The sequence below is a fragment of the Plodia interpunctella genome, chromosome 15, assembly GCF_027563975.2.
Source record: "Plodia interpunctella isolate USDA-ARS_2022_Savannah chromosome 15, ilPloInte3.2, whole genome shotgun sequence".
Lineage (NCBI taxonomy): Eukaryota > Metazoa > Arthropoda > Insecta > Lepidoptera > Pyralidae > Plodia > Plodia interpunctella.
In genome coordinates this window covers 6,158,130-6,174,882 of record NC_071308.1, presented here as the reverse complement: position 1 = coordinate 6,174,882, position 16,753 = coordinate 6,158,130, and the positions used below count along the sequence as shown (strand labels likewise).

The window sequence follows — 16,753 nt, the reverse complement described above, 5'->3', positions numbered from 1 at the left end:
TAACTGGATGGGTATGCCCCGCGGTTTTGTCAACATTTTTTTGAAGCGGTGATGGTGTAAATATTAAGACGCCCGCCTGTGGTTCGAAAGGTCTCAGGTTCGAATCCTACTCGTGCCACATGAGTTTGTATACCAATCTGACTCGTGTATAGTTGTTTTCATCGACCACCACTTGCTTCCGGTGAAGGAAAACATCGTGAGGAAACCTGCACACTGGTTGATTATTAACTTGTGTGTGAAATGGAGAAGGCAATGGCAAACCATTACTAATGCCAAGAAAGTTATTGTGTAATTCCACGTATGACCACGACCTCAGCCATGAGGAATACGACTATGAAACGGCAAGTAAACACGTCAAGTCCATGGACACCGGCAACCCGAAAGAGTTATAAAAAAATCATGTGAAAGTGTAAAGTATTATAATTCGGCTGTCCAAAGTCTGTGTCTAAGCCACGAGGCTTAGACACAGACACAGACTGTGGGCACAGATTATATAATACTTCCAGTAGTAGCGTTAATCGGAAACAATAGTAGGTCAACAAATTAAATAACATGAAATAAAACAGGTAAGTCGTTTAATTAACATTTATTTGTACATAAGTTTCTACCTACAAAGAAGCTATCTATAAAATAATACCATTAATCTATTTAGTTACACTTAGACGTATGTGAAAATTCGAAATTAGGCCGGGCACGTATTATGCTCTTTTAATACATTTAACTTATGACTTACCAAGTTAAATTAGTCACGTGACAAGGGGCTACTACGAAAGAAAAATCAAACACTGAACAAGAAAAAGTGTTTCAGTGTTTGAATACTGTCATACTGTCTAAAAATAGTAGAAAATAAATGACAGCGCTGTGTGCTCTTGGTTGGTAACACTGACAGTTTATAAATCATTCTTGACCATTCCATTTGGTGTTGCAATGGCAAAAAATATAGTTCGCATATTTATTGCCATTGCAATATATTCGTAATCCGTTTTCTACTCTTTGTAGACAGACTTAAAGATTTACATGCGGGGAAAACCTATGTTAAAACGTTTTGAAAAGATTAGAAAAAATGCTTTCAAACAAAATTCCGTGCCCAATACATGCCAGGCCTTAGAGATCGGACGCGATGTACATATAATATATTATTACGATTATAATCTTTAAAACATTTATAATACAAAAATAATAAAACCGAAATATCGAAACCAAATTTGTAGTCTTAAAAAATATCACTATATAAAATTACAATATTGGTGTTTTAATGTCGCGAGTTCTCCATGAACCCCTATATTTATACTACATCAGTAACATATTAGGAATTTTAAACCAGCATTCGACATAGACCTCCTTTACTTTTCAGTCAATATTTACTTTAAAAGCGGCAGTATAAGTCTGTATAGATCCAATAAACTGATGAGCAAATTAAAAAGTAACTATGTCTAAAATATCTTATTTTTAATGTCTTTGAAATCATTTCATCCCATCTCTCAAAACAAGTTGTAGAAATAAAAATATATATCAATAAAGCTATTATTTCGAAGAATATAAAAGAAATAATAACAAGAAAGATGATTACGTATGTATGACGCTCGTACGTACAATTCAATAAAATAAAATATTTGACTAACGGACAGTTTATTACTGAACTTTAATATTATATACACTTTATTATTATGCGTTCCATAAAATTCAAAATAGTAAATTCATTTCCATTTACAAATTTGCTCAGAAAATTCACTTTATACGAATGTCTGACATACATATTATTATTTTCACCAGTTCCGTTAATAAACAAAAGTAAAGCATTATAAAGATCGAAAATTTGAGTCAAGAAAAATGACCTGTCACACCTAGTCAGACTTCCTAAACTGACCGACAAACCGTTTGGGATACAATCTCTAATAATTAATATTCATTAACTTAAAACTATCACATTGATTACACACAATTTATCAATATCTTTAAAATAAAAAATAAACGCCTATCTACTAAACACAAGTAGACCAATATACAAAAAATAGTAATGATCCATCGTAACGCATTTTAAATAATCACATTTATAACAGTAACATAAAGCACCTTTTAAATATAGTCAATGCCTAATAATAAAAGCGTCTAATATAAAAATAAATGCTTACAAGAAACAAGGCGAACCATTGCAAAATTTAAGAGACATGTGATGGAAATACTCAAAGGATATATTACTAAAAGGAAGACCTGGGTTGTTCGTTACAATATAATGAAGTCGGGGCTATATGCAAAAATAAAAATGCCATGAAAATATGCGGGACAGTAACACAAACTTGTAGTTAACGTTGACTGCACTTGCAGTTACGTCATTCTAATGTATATATATATATAATACAATGCAGCGGGGGGAAATGGAAGCGCTGAGAATCGGAACTTCGTAAATGTAAAAATAATGGCAACACTCATTCATAAATCAAACATATCGAAGCAGCATTGCGGTACGGTAACTACACTAGGTGCTCGGGACAGGGTAAACGAAAGGCGGACTTACTAAAACAAAGCCATCAACAAAACAAACCAAACGGAAAAAGTGCATCACGTCAATAATATAAAAAATGTACCCTACAAATTTTTTATCATTTTTTATTTTTATATTTTTTTCCTTTTTTGTTGTCTAAAAATGCATTCTATTTTACAGATTACAAAGATGTTTTTGGCCAGTTCTGGAACGCTCTCACGCCCGATTCGAAATTCGAAAACGGCCGTTGGAGTATTCCAGCGCTTCGAGCGCTGCGGACGCAGACGTTCGATATTCAAATAACAAGTACCAGCTGACATGAATTACGCACTTTCAGCAAAGAAAAATATGTCAAAACACTACTAACATTTTTTTCGACTTGCGACTAGTGAAATCAACTCTACTTGACCATTTATCGATTAGTTGTTATTTTTTTTCGTTATAAAACCTCGTTAGTTCGTCCACGAATGCACTATGTTTTAGTATTAAACCCCTATCTATCATCAGACACCTTGGTATCGGTTACTCACACCGACAACTTTCACGTGATCATATAGCCCGTATATGAGGAGGAAAGTTCCTATTCTTCCTTTGTACGATTGCCAAGAGTTCCGCTGACTTCAGCAAATAATAACTTCGTGATAGTAGAAATATATATGAAGTAACATACTTTTGTTTTAATATTTCATAAACTTTGAATATCGTCATAAATTGATTTGTGTACTTTCTGTATGAAATATATAAATGATTAATATCTGCGGCAATCCTCCCTGGCGACCGCACAGATCATCGTAAGTCGATATCAAAGTGTAACATAATACAGTTTTCAATAACCCCTACAAAATTTACCTTAATTTTAGCCAATTCTATAAATTAAATATTTAATTTTGAGTTCGTTTCGATGACAGGTATCTCCCGAAGAATGTTAATGTGATATGTTTCGATTAAAATTGTGGTATGATGTCATATGACACTTTTATCTAACATGCTATATAGCTAAGTATTTTTTCTCGTACAGTATACAAAAACTTAGCGAGTTATTGATGCAAAGCACAATAATAACAAATTTTATTTTATTTTGATATAATGCGGTCATGAATTTAATGAATATGTTATCTCTGTTCATTATGATGTGTACATGGATTTATGTGTTTTATGTAATATGATAAAACATTTTGTACTACATGATGACAAAAAATTAATATTCATTTGGCAATTTTAGGCTCGTATATTCGTCAAATATTGTGTTAATTTACGCAAATATTTGGAAGTTTTGATTTTCAATATAGATAATAATGTACTTTTCATAAACTCCATGAGATCAAAAACAAACCCTACATTATAATTGTAAAAGAAACATATCTACTCACTATATTCAGTTCTATTTTTTATACAGGTATCACACCTACTTTGTAGCTAGATCGAACCAAATGAAACTAGATTATGAATTACTTCAACAAATTCATTCGTCTACGTAATATATATATATATATATATATATATATATATATATATATATATATATATGTATTTCTTATTCGAACCTAAGTTTCAAATTGTGCTTTGAATTTGTGTGACATGTATTAAAATGTATAGAATCCGTACCATGAAAGAAGACCCCATAAACAACAATGCGATCAACTTATCATCGATAGTACCTCATATTGCCATGGGTCTCTTCGTGGTACGGTCCCCACAGTAAAGTGATTTGAATGTAATAGTGTCATATGACGTGCGGGAGTGGTCCTGCCTGACAATGGTATCTAGAGTTGACGTCTGTATCTGTCATCGCCGCGGTCACTCCTCGGCGGCCGCGTCTTCACTGATTGTGTCGCCCGTTCTCTCTTGGGAAATGTTTTGACCTGCGAATTCAAAAATATAAATTTATTTGCAAATAAACGTATTTTCTCATTTTTGACGCAAGCTTTTATTGTCGTCATATATCTTGTTACATTTAATATGTGATTAATATCAAAAAATCATCCGCCCTGGCTTCGCTCGGGTAATAACACAATAAACTATACACCTAAATATTCCTCAGGAATCACATTGTCTATTGGTGAAAACCCCATGAAAATCCGTTCAGTGGGTTTAGAGTATATCGCGTACAGACAGACGCGGTAGAGGACTTTGTTTTATAATATGTAATGCTAGCTCCACACTGACGTCGAACCTCAGACACATGCCGTCACGAACGTTACGTAATTTGTATGAAGTAAAATTTGTAGAAAGCAGCAATGTATACCGAATCCGCCAAGTTCGGCTATCTGTTTCGTAATAATATATCTGTTTCGTAATAATAGCTAGTATAAGGCAATATAAAACTTCATAGTTCATAGCTACGAATATTTGTAGCAAAGTTAGGAAACTGAGCCACGTGCGACCTAGAGTAAAACATAGTAAAACCAACCGGCATTTGGCAAACTGTTGGTCGACAGTGTGGAGCTATAAGTATATTGAACTGAACTTAGATTGGTCTTTGCCAAGATTGCAAAGATTGTAACCTTGACGAAAATTTTATAAAAAAAAAAACACAAGCGTCAAAACCGATGCCCGCGTTCTTTTTTAAACCATGGACAAGAGCAATTTTTAGCTGTTACACAAACATCGATGAGGTTATTTGAACAAATACTCACCCTTTTTCGCTGATGAAAGTATGCACTTCTTGCAGCTTATGAAGAAAAAGGAGACACGTTAGAGTTGGGCGTGGACGGCATCAGGTCCATGGTCTTGCACACCCAGCCCGCGATGTCCGCCGTCTGCGCCTCCGCCTGCCGGATCCAGCTGTGGCTCTGCGGGGGATTGATTAACCTTCATAGTCTTACTCAGCGTGGATGAGGAGGAGTTCCTCACGATGTATTTATTCCTTCACCGGAAGCTAATGAACATGAGTCACTTGCTTCTTCCGGGGGTATAAAGACTCATGTGGCACGAGTTGGATTCGAACATGGGAGCTTTCGGTTCTTATAGGCGTCTCAACCCACTACCACTGCAATTAAACCATTGATTGATAAAATCTAATAATTATACATTAACTAGCTTGTTCGCGCGGCTTCGACCTCGTTTATTTACCTGCAAAAGCGCAACAAACATGATTATCAAATACTGATGGATTCAACACATCAACTCACCATCAAGGTCTTCAAATCGGCTCGCTCGTCGGGGTTCTTCTTCAGACAGCGGTCGACGAAGTCCTTGAACTCGTCCGAGAAGATCCCCGCGGGCAGCTTGGGCGGCGGCTCGTTGACTATATAGTCTAGGAGCTCGAATATCGCCATAGGCCGTGGGGAGTTTGGTGCCTGAAATATAAATGTAACAGAGAAAACTCTATAATTACACTGCATCGGATGCCAATCTGTAAATAATAAAAATACAATAAATAAACATAAATAGTCAGAAAAACATCCACGGTGGAAATGCAGGTCCTGTTCTAAGACGGAAGCAAACGCCACCAATAGCAATTGCTACCGTTTATTGCATAGCTTTAGGGAATATAAGGTATATTTACTTGGCCAGGTGAGTGATCCTCATTCTGTCCACCGAATATGGCTGCCAGCGTCTTGGCATCAGGCGGCGGGATGGGGTACATGCCGATGGCCATCTCCACCAGCGACAGCCCCAGAGACCAGATGTCAGACTGCACTGAGTAGTGCGTGCCCTGCAGACGCTCCGGCTGGGATTCAACAGTAATAAATAATAAGGTCAGCATAAACAGAAATAGAAAATATTCCACCAATAAAACTAACGGCGCTAACGCTCTTTCCGGTCGGCGATCCATCGGTTCCAAAATTATATGTAAATGTGGTAAACCATTTATTCGCACTTCAATGTGACATTTACACATAATATTGGAGCCAGACCATAGTCGCAGTAAGTATCTACAATCAGAAAAGGACAAGCTTAACTATGGAAAAATGGTTCTGAAATTGAAGAAACACTTACAGACATATAACTCCGGGTGCCCACAAAAGAATTGGCCATAGAGTCGATGAGCTGGCCAGAGACACCGAAGTCACAGATCTTGATCTCGCCGTTACTGTTAACCAGAATGTTGGAAGGCTTCACGTCCCGGTGCATGATGGCGTGCTTGTCTCGGAGGTAGCTCAGACCTTTCAGGACAGCCGATGTTATTGTTCCTGGAATTATGTTATTCAAAATTAGACTATTGGAAAATTATAGATTTATTATTATAACAAAATAAATAAACTTGATTCAAATTATGTATAATTGTAAAATTTGGATTAATATTCTGAGTGGCCTGGCATGTTTTTACATAAGTTGTACTGCATGTATCCCACATCAACAGTACAGGAAATCAAAATCAAAACATTTATTCAGAAATTAGGCCTTCACAGGCACTTTTTCACATCATATTCTAAATGAAATTATGTTTACCAAAGCTACAAATTATATTAATTACAAACATTTCGGAATGACCACTGCTGAGAAGAAATGCCGAAAGAAACTCATTCGCTAAATCCATTTATTTATATCTTGTGGACAAGCATTATGAAAGCTAGATAAGTTTATATTAGATATCCCCCATGAGGCTGACATAGTCACACAAAGTGCTCTCAAGCCTTGTCAAAAATTTAGAGGAAAAAAAAACCTCATTCAGTGTTGGTCCCTATTATGCTAGAAGGGCTTACCATTTTTTAAATATAAATTTAAAGAACATTAATATTAAATTTTGTCAATAAAGCCTCCATTAAAGTTTGTCCCTTCATGTTTTTTCTCAGTCTGCTGCTACATTGTAAAACATTACAGTCAATTAACATCTTTGGAGAAAAGGCTGCGAAGTTTGTTGTGTCGCTTCTTCTTCACCTGCACTTTGGAAGTCGGCGGTAGAAGTAGTTTTAAGTAATTTTTCACGTCAATAAGTCAAGTATATCATCCTAAGTTGAATAAAAAAATTTGAATTAGACTTATTAGCACGAGACTGGCAAAAATTGTGAAAAATGACAATGCAGCAGCTATTACATCCTGGAACTAGTATATATGCTGGAAAATTACTCAATAATATACTTACCTAGAATTGATTCAGGAATCCTGCCCGCTTTCTTCAATATCAAGTCAAGAGAGCCGCCATCCATATACTCCATACATATGGAAATTTCTCCATCGCTATAGAATGCACCATAGAAGCCCACAATATGTGCAAAGTTGCATTCATGGAGAACTTTCAGTTCTCTGATGATCTGTTTCTTAATAGCTGGCTTTACTTCAAGGTGTATCAGCTTGCGAGCCATGATGAGGCCAGTGGACTTGTGCCGAACTTTCATCACCACTCCACCATTGCCTTGACCTGTCCGTTAATAAACACGGTAAATACATTTTTTCTATATAGATATAAAAATATATATTGAACACAATATTTGTTTATGGTAAAATTTAAAATAAATAATTCAAGACCAATTCAATTCAAGGTCCAACCTAATAAGGTTTTAATTCCCAAATTGTCCCAACAGAAACTCAGGGTTCAGCCCAAGTTTCACATAATAATTTTCCTAATACAACAAAAAATATAAATTCAAAACCATAAGTTGTACTTGCAAGAGGTAGGGCCTCCATTACAAATGTGATCTTATCTAAATTTAAAACTTAGTGAAATATGATGAAAAATTCTAAATTCAAATAGGTGTCAAGCCCACACTCACTACCACTTTGGGAAACTTACCTAATTCACCGAGCTTCTCAAAATCATCATCACTAAGCTCTCCAATCTTTTCTTTTTGACAAAGAAACACTTCTATTCTCCTCCTTTGAGTGTCGTCCATTTCAATCTGTTCCAACCGTTCTGTCAGGGCCTCAATACTGGTCTTGGACTTACCAGCAAGGCCCTGTCGCCTAAAAAATTTCATTTAAAATTTAGCACTAAGAGGTAGTTTATCTTTTATTGATATAGTAAGTATAATAGTAAGTATAATAAAAAATAATAATATAAAACCTAATTAAAACATTGCGGTTTTGGGTATCTGGCTGCACTGACTAAGAAACAAATAGATAGTTTCATTCAATGCAATAATAAATCTTTATCTACACCTGACATCCACATCAATGAATCATTCTTACTTCCAACAAAATATTGCGTAGTTCGTAAAATGTTAGACATCGCTCATGAGGTAAAGATGTTGATGGCTACTTACTCTGAAGCAGTGGCAGATTTTAACTGTGGAGTCATATTAGACGGAGTGACCGCCGGTGCTGTATCAATGGACCCTGGAGGGAGGGTCAGATTCAACTTATTCTTCGACATTTTACTCATCTTGGCTGCTTTTGTCACGGCATTTATAAGAAAATCTCTTTTCTCTCTTTACACGAAATGCCTTTCTATCCTATTTTTTCCTCTGATAGAAAAACACCTCTCAATAAAATTAAATACCGCAAAGCAACACAGGGAAACAAGACATTTTAGATTTTGATTTGATTTGCTTTTTTGCAAATTATTATTGTCTTTGGTTGATATGGGGTTGCCATATTATTGAAAATAGGGATTATTACTGCTCATTTATCCCGCCAGAGTACAGCACTGTATGTTAGGTACACAAAAGCTTTGCCGCCTTTTGCTATGTCGATTAAAACGTTTATTTTAGAGTACTTTATTAATCCTTTCTTTCCGAAAAAAGCTCGGAATACTTCACTCACACGTGAAGACTTATTAAAACATGGACTTCATATAGGTAAGATCTTCAATCAAAATCAATAACGCTGTGGCGACATCTACCACGCCACATGTACAACGGCGCAGATGTAAAAAGCCGACCAAACGCAATGAATAACAAGCCACACAAGTGATCCACGACTCTACGGACAGTTGGCACTACGGTCGATTCGCTAACAAGCCTAGACCGCGTAGACAATGCGTTTTAGATTGGAAGCATAAATACAACCTCCGTGACATGACATGACACCGTCGGAGCCGTGCGGTTCCCCAGGCGAAACACCTAGCCTGGCGGGAAATCTTTCCTTGGTGGCGGTCGAACATTTACCTAGCTTCCGCTACAACATAACCTAAAATAGTGTTAATATTATTAGGATAATCCACTAAATCCTTCCTTTTTCCTATTAAAAATAGTGTTCTTATTATTAGGATAATCCATTAAATCCTTCCTTTTTCCTCGCACCACGATGGCGTAGAAGGTATTTTTGTTCGTAAATTTACAACAATATTGAAAATTGGCGCTTTTTGCCTCCATTGGCAATGTTTGTGTATCTTAGTTGTACCAGTAGCTGAGCTTTGCGCAATCTGTTATTATCATGGATTTAGTACGTACTTCGTTGTACGGAGTACCTACTAATTCCCTGATTACAGAAAAAATCAGGATCAGGTTATTACTTTCGTAGGTACCTACACTATAAATGCTTTAGCGGAGTATCTTTTAATTTTTTTATTTACGAATAACTTTGTCAAAAAGCGGTAGCACCGCACCGAGCAAGCTAATCCAACCAACCCATAGAAGATATGGCTGTATAGACGCTACGTTTTTGTAATATGATTAAAAATTCAACGAGAACTATCAATCAAGAACTCCCGCGTTTTTCTGACAATTGTCAAAAGTTCACTCTCGTGGGGTGCTGTGCTGTTTTTGTTGAAGTGTTATATTTATTAAACTGTTATTGTTATTCAGTCATTTTAGATAAATGCATGTGGTACTAATTCGCTAATATGAAAACCAGCAAGTCGCCAGAAAACAAAGAGGTGACACCATCAAAGAAGAAATTAACTCAAGCCCGTCTTCCTTTCAAGATTATCAGCGATGCTTCACCAACTGCAGCCACCCAACAGCCTCGGAAGAGGAAGTTATCAGCACCAAATCCTGAACCTGTCACTAAGATTGGTAAAATCAGCAAAGAAAATGGTATAACGGATGACCCAGTGGTCATAAGCGATGACGACTGTAAAGTTGAAAAGGCACAACAACACGATGACAAACTAATGAATCCGTTTGTGAAATTGGTGGATACAGCTTGGAAAAAGAAACAACAGAAAAGTAAGAAGAAAAATATAAAAAAGAAAAAAGTAACTGTAACAACAAACTTGGAGAGTAGTGAATGTGAAGAACACATGGAAGTAGATATACCTTTTGAAATATCTGACACAAATCAAAACAAAAATAGTGAACATGATATCGAAGAGCCTCCGCCTACCAATCATCTTCCAAAACCTTTGGAAAAGAGTGTTGAAGAGTTGGAAGTTAGCAAACCAGCCACTGAAATGTCATCCCCAGAGCCGTCAAATGATGCTGAAGTTATTGTTTTAGAAGAATCCAATGATGCTGACATCAATTTGAAAACTAAAGAAGATACAAGTGACATGACTGATAAAATTCATGCAAATATGGATGGTGAAAATTGTTCTAAAGTTCTTGATAATGTTAAAAGTGATGCCAGTACTGAAGAGAAATATATAGAAGCCGATGACAGCAAGGAATCTCAGAATAAAGATATAAAATTGGATGTAACACCAAAAAGGAGTAGTAGGAACAAGGCAAACTTGAATTCCTCAAAGCTGAATGACTCTGTGAGTTCTGCTCCAAGCACTCCAAAGACACCAAAGACAAGTAGGAGCTCTTCTGTTTCAAATAGCATTGGTAATGAGTCTTTGAATGATTCTACTGCCAGTCTTACTCCTAAACAGGTAACAAGCCAATTAATTAAGTAACTATATTTATTTCAAATATGATTAAAATGGGCCCAGAGGTGTACCCATGAAAGTGAGACAGACAGAAAGACTTATAATATTAGTATGGATATGAATAATATGGATTAGTCTGTGTATCCATCTGTCATGACCCTTTATATCAGGATTTTTGTAAAAGAAACTTATTATCATTAATTGATTTTGTTAAACACTATCTTTTGCCTGTGAATTGGCCCTCTTTAATTTTTTATATTAGTTAAAATACTTATTTCAGCAACAAAAGAAGTTGGAGTCAGCTAAGAAAAAAGAGGAAAGAGAGAAAGAGAAGCAGGAACGTGAAAAGAAGAGACAGCAAGAGAAAGAAGAGAGAGCTAAGTTAAAACAAGAGAAAGAAGAACAGAAAAAGCGTGAGAGGGAAGAAAAAGAAGAAGCAAAACGCAAGGAAAAGGAGGAAAAAGAGGAACAAAAGAGAAAGGAAAAGGAAGAAAAGGAGAAACAGAAAGAATTGGAAAAAAGTAAGTAATAGTTAAGTTGATATTTGATAAGTAAACTTTTTTATTGTGGTGTAGATCAATAATCATACTTGATATAGATGTTATCCATATTTTTGTCTAAACAATAAAAATAACTTCTGTCTCCTAATCTGATAGTTTTCCCAGGTACTCCACCAGCTGATAAATCTCTTCAAATAATAATAATAAACAATATTTTGTTATTTAAATGCTACTGTGAAAATTGATAATTAATTTATGTTATTTCAGAATTGAGAGAAGAAAAAGAAGACCAGAAGCGTAAAGAAAAGGAGGAGAAAGAAGAACAAAGGAGAAAAGAGAAGGAAGCTAGGGAAGAAGAAAAAAGGAAGAAGCAGGAAGCTTTAGAACTAGAGAAACAAGAACAAGAAATAAAGAAAAAGAAGGCGGCTGAGGCCTTTGCTAATTTCTTTGTTCCCAAACAGAAAACTGAAAAGGAGCATGCCATGTTAGGACCAGTCAGTAAAAATGATATGCTGTCAAGTTTTAGAGTAAAGGTTGATATGAGATTAGCACCTACTGTTCGGACAGATCTAACAGAGGATAAAAGGGAAAATTTGGATACATTAATGAAGAGACAAAATGAGGAAATGCTGTATTTGAAAAGTCTCAAAGAAGGTATTTCAAAACCATTATCAAGTGGAAAAACGTGGCCTTTGGAAGATAAAGATGATGATGTAATGGTTATCGGTAAGTTAACTAAGCAGTAGATGTATATTATTACATTTTATTAATTGATAGCGAAAAGAAAAAAAAATGCAACAGTAGATTATGTTACACTAATTTGTGTGTTGTGTCTGTTTCTGTGTTTGTCCCACCTGCAATACAAGCTTAGTGTGGGCTATTGATTGGCATGGCCCGACTGCTATTCTGGAGGTCCCGGTCAGGTCAACATGGAAAATGATCTTTTTCAGATCGACCTGGATCTCTGATTTTCATTTATATATATATACATTATAGAATATAGTATCGTTGAGTTAGTATCCTATAACACAAATTTCGAACCTACTTTGGGGCTAACTCAATTGGAGTGACCTGTCCAGAAGACGAGCTGCCGGTCGCGACGGCGACGGCGGGCGCGGGCGCGGAGCCGCGCAGGCGGCCGGGCCCGCGCGCCAAGCTGCTGAGCTTCCACCACACGCGCCGCCCGCCCTACTGGGGCTCCTGGAGGCGGACCAGCGACACAGTCACGGCTAGGAGACCCTTTGCGCAGGATCAGGTGACCACTGTTATCTTGCCCCCTGTGTCCTAACTCCTGTACTCGTAATGGTCACCGACAATACTGTGGAAAAACATGTCCGGTATAATTTAATTCAGATAACGTTGAAGACCCGTCGACGCTCAAAGGTCATCAAGTAAATATGGAAGGTGAATGGCTAAACCCCGAAGTGCGGCAACACCTAGGTTTAGCCGGCTACACATAACAAATATTTATTTGCAAGTTATATAATTATGTATTAGTTACTGAAGCCAATCAGGTAAAAATTCCATTCACTCATGTTTATAGATTAGTGTTCATGTCATGTAGGTAATAGTTTTTTTTTTTTTTTCAACTATCCTAAAGTTTCACCATCTGTGACCGGCTACACCTCGGTATATTTACTTCACTTACGTTTTCACCAATAGATATTGTGATTACTGAGGAAGGTTTAAATATAATTTATTACGTTTTATCCGAGAGAAACTGGAACTGGATTCTAATATTTATGATTTACGACATTGATATATAATCTACTATTATTATAAATATTTTAATGGTAAATTGCAGAAACACCTAGACTATTCAGTGGACAGCGATGAGGAGTGGGAAGAGGAGCCGGATGGCGAAAGTATTAACGGCAGCGCGGCGAGCGACGACGACCTCGAGGCGGATGAGTACGAGGTCGATAATGATGTGTTCGTGCCGCACGGGTACCTTAGCGACGAGGTAAATCTATATATTACATACTAGCTTTTACTATAACATGTAGACTACTATGTGGACAGCGATGAGATGTAAGAAAAGACCTATGTGCGTAGTGCGAATTTGCTATTCACATGTCACCATCGAGTCAATTCGAAGTAAGACGCAGCGAATCAATCTCATTGCGTCGTTGTGACGCAACGACAACCACAACGCAATGTGATTTTTTCTCTACGTCTCACTTCGAATCGACTCGATAGTGAGAACTGAAATGCCAACCCGCACTAAGCCTTCAGATGGTGAAAATATTAACGGGTATGAGGTCCGTAATGACCAGTTCGTGTCGCACGAATACCTTAGCTATGAAGTAATTCTCGTTATAGCCGTTTTTTTACTAGCTTCTATTTAGTTTCACCTGTCCCGATGTTTATTTGTGTGTAATCAAATTTTTCAACTTAAATTTCATGTAGTTCCGTTCATCAAAGTTGAAATTATCCATGTCGCTTCAGTTTCCATGACATGTTATGATAACGTTATGTGCACGCAGTATCGGCTCCCGACGAGGGAACTCATCAACGGTTTCTTGCACGAACTTCTTTGTCACGCGTTGCATGCAAAATGATCTCTGACGACAATAAAAGTTTGTGGCAAAAATGACGTTTTTGTAAAAATAACTTGTTTATAAAACCTTTTTGTGTGTGCTGGGCAAAGGCCTCTTCTTTCCTCCACAATTCTCCGTTTGCAGCCGAAACCTCCCTAGATCGCCATCATTTTGAATGAGAATAACATGCACGATCTCCTTGACCTTCTTAATGCCGATATTATTCACAGAAATATAAATATACTTAATTTTATTTTTAAATTCTTTTAAATAATTCAAATTGACAAATTGTGACAATTTTATTTCAGGAAGCAACAATGGATGAGGAGGATAACGTTCTCGCACTTTCCCCTGAAGCCCAAAAAGCGAGGTTGAAACACCTCGAAGACGAATTCGAGTCTGAAATGAAGAAACCAACAGAAAAGTTAAAACCACGAGTCTATGGTTTAATCTGGGAGACCAGTGACGGTGGTAAACCGGAAAATTGTGTTGATGCTCTATGGAATTACTTCAGAAAGTTTTCTATGATTGTGGGTGAACCAGTACTTGAGCCTATCACAGAACCGGAGGAAGCTGAAAAGAAGAAAGTTAAAAAGAAGAAATCTCTTCCCGAAGGGGACAGCCCTAAAGCTGAGAAAAAGCGGAAGTCTAAAGCGGATAATAAGGAAGTAAAACCTAAAGTGGAATCCAAGAAAACTACAAGTGATATTAAGAAGAATCAACCTGGGATCAATACATTTTTAACGAAAGTAAAATCGTCTTAATTAAGTTTATTTAACTAGAGAGCGAAATCGTAAATTATATACGCCAATATACACATGTTACAAACGCTAATTGATTATTTCACTTATTCATTACTGAGGGCGGTTGCATTTCACTTCTCACTATCGAGTAGATTGGAAGTGAGACGCAGCGAACCAATCACATTGCGGTGTGGTTGTCGTTGCGTTACAATAGCGCACTGTGATTGGTTAGCTACGTCTCACTGCGAATCGACTCGATGGTGAGATGTAAATAGCAAAGTCGAACTACGCACACTTACGGCAGTTGAATAAAAATACAAATATAATATTTTATTGGGTCTCGACATTTGTTTTATGAAATGTAGTCGCCGATATAGGTATTTATTGCGAAAACAGTTAACTGTGTGAGCTACCATAATTAAGAGAAAAAAATCATAGTAAGTTACAAAAATATTCCTACAACATAAAAACACACTTAATAAAATTTTACAATTTAACAATTTACAATTAATAAAATATATTATTAGCTTGATGGCCTGGCATTTATACCTGTCGAATTCTGAAAGTTAAAGTGCCGCCCGAAAAATAATGCCCGAATTTGGGTACAAGATTCGCTCTAAATTATTTTAATTTTGTACAAGAAATATGAAATAAACTTGACACAGACAAAAAATATGTCACATGCAAAGTTAATAGATCAAAAAAACTACATTAGTAATACTCTGACACGATATATTTTTAGTATTTAATAATAATGAATTATAAAATATTAATGTTGCTATGTCTGTTTTCTCCATTTCTGTAAGTAACTGTGGGCGTTTGTATAAAATATATGAAAAATTGTTTTGAACAAACCTTACGGAGAAAATTTCATTTTTGTATCTCTTATATTCGAATATTTGTAAGCTAAGAAGAGCACAAGGTTAAATTTTTTCCCTACTATATTCAGCTGTACATTTCTGTTTATTATTCCCCCATGGGAAAAAGAAGTGATAATATGTATGTATGTGATGTGATGTATAAATTAGTAGACACACTGTATATGAAAGCCTAGAATGAAGATGAAGTGTTTTTCTAAAGTGGAAAGTTGTAAAAGTTTTTTAACGAACTGTGTTTGTACAAGTATTAGGTATACATGTTAATTCCATCTATTAAAAACTAGCTGCGCCCCGGGGCTTCGCTTCCGTGGGAATGTCGGGGTAAAAGTACCCTATGTGTTATTCCAGCGTGTCTATAATAGTGTGTATTTAGTGTGTATCTGAAAATGCGAAGTTGAAACTTGTTACTTGTCTTAACCTTAGAAGTTTTAAAATTGTGCCTTTGTTAATTTCAAAGCTTCTTGTGTCCAAACTATGTAAATATCAATATCCTTTCGCTAAGTTATGATGTAAGTATCCAATATTAATTTTATTGTCCAATAAATAGTATTATACAAATCTTGGTGGTATTTTTATTTTTAATTGTTATATTACTGATAAAAAATTATACACAAATTTATATTTAAAAAATGGTAAGTCCTTTTGGCATAATAGGGACCAACACTGTTTGAATGAGTTTCTTTCGGCATTTCTTTTCAGCAGTGGTCTTACCGAAATGCTAGTAGTTTGTAGCTTTGGTAAACATCATTTAATTTAGAATATGACGTGAAAAAGTGCCTGCACTTTTTCACGTCATATTCTAGGCCTTCACAGGTGAAGGCCTAATTTCTGAATTTTTGATTTTGAAAGTTTACAGACTTATTTAGAATTTTTAAAGTACAGATTAGTCGTCTAGGTACATGTAATTTTCTTGTCTTATATCACACGAAATTGTTGTGTTTAAATATTCATATTCATCGAAATCATCGCGTTATT

At 36.0% G+C, this 16,753-nt stretch overlaps 2 protein-coding genes across 2 annotated transcripts; one reads left to right on the top strand and one right to left on the bottom strand.

The window, feature by feature from the left end:
• Window positions 1-571: 571 nt before the first annotated feature.
• Window positions 572-8,927, bottom strand: Dsor1 (Downstream of raf1). Its single transcript, XM_053755552.1, has 8 exons — window positions 8,629-8,927; window positions 8,160-8,329; window positions 7,512-7,787; window positions 6,425-6,618; window positions 5,991-6,155; window positions 5,614-5,781; window positions 5,119-5,274; window positions 572-4,344 (listed from the first exon to the last, which is right to left on the bottom strand). The coding sequence occupies exons 1-7, from the start codon at window positions 8,745-8,747 to the stop codon at window positions 5,155-5,157; spliced, it is 1,212 nt and encodes a 403-aa protein (XP_053611527.1). The 5' UTR covers window positions 8,748-8,927; the 3' UTR covers window positions 572-4,344; window positions 5,119-5,154.
• Window positions 8,928-10,015: 1,088 nt separating this feature from the next.
• Window positions 10,016-16,337, top strand: Caf1-180 (Chromatin assembly factor 1, p180 subunit). The gene is made up of 6 exons (XM_053755769.2): window positions 10,016-11,120; window positions 11,398-11,638; window positions 11,885-12,343; window positions 12,697-12,872; window positions 13,422-13,580; window positions 14,466-16,337. The coding sequence occupies exons 1-6, from the start codon at window positions 10,149-10,151 to the stop codon at window positions 14,919-14,921; spliced, it is 2,463 nt and encodes an 820-aa protein (XP_053611744.1). The 5' UTR covers window positions 10,016-10,148; the 3' UTR covers window positions 14,922-16,337.
• Window positions 16,338-16,753: the final 416 nt, after the last annotated feature.

Excerpts from the sequence above, each read along its gene's own strand:
- Dsor1 (XM_053755552.1), bottom strand. The coding sequence starts at position 8,747 with ATGAGTAAAATGTCGAAGAATAAGTTGAATCTGACCCTCCCTCCAGGG. Across the intron at positions 5,782-5,990 it reads AGGATCACTCACCTGGCCAA|GCACCAAACTCCCCACGGCC; the intron begins GTAAATATACCT and ends TTTATATTTCAG. Across the intron at positions 5,275-5,613 it reads CCGATTTGAAGACCTTGATG|AGCCACAGCTGGATCCGGCA; the intron begins GTGAGTTGATGT and ends AATCCCCCGCAG.
- Caf1-180 (XM_053755769.2), top strand. The coding sequence starts at position 10,149 with ATGAAAACCAGCAAGTCGCCAGAAAACAAAGAGGTGACACCATCAAAG. Across the intron at positions 11,121-11,397 it reads CCAGTCTTACTCCTAAACAG|CAACAAAAGAAGTTGGAGTC; the intron begins GTAACAAGCCAA and ends TACTTATTTCAG. Across the intron at positions 11,639-11,884 it reads ACAGAAAGAATTGGAAAAAA|AATTGAGAGAAGAAAAAGAA; the intron begins GTAAGTAATAGT and ends ATGTTATTTCAG.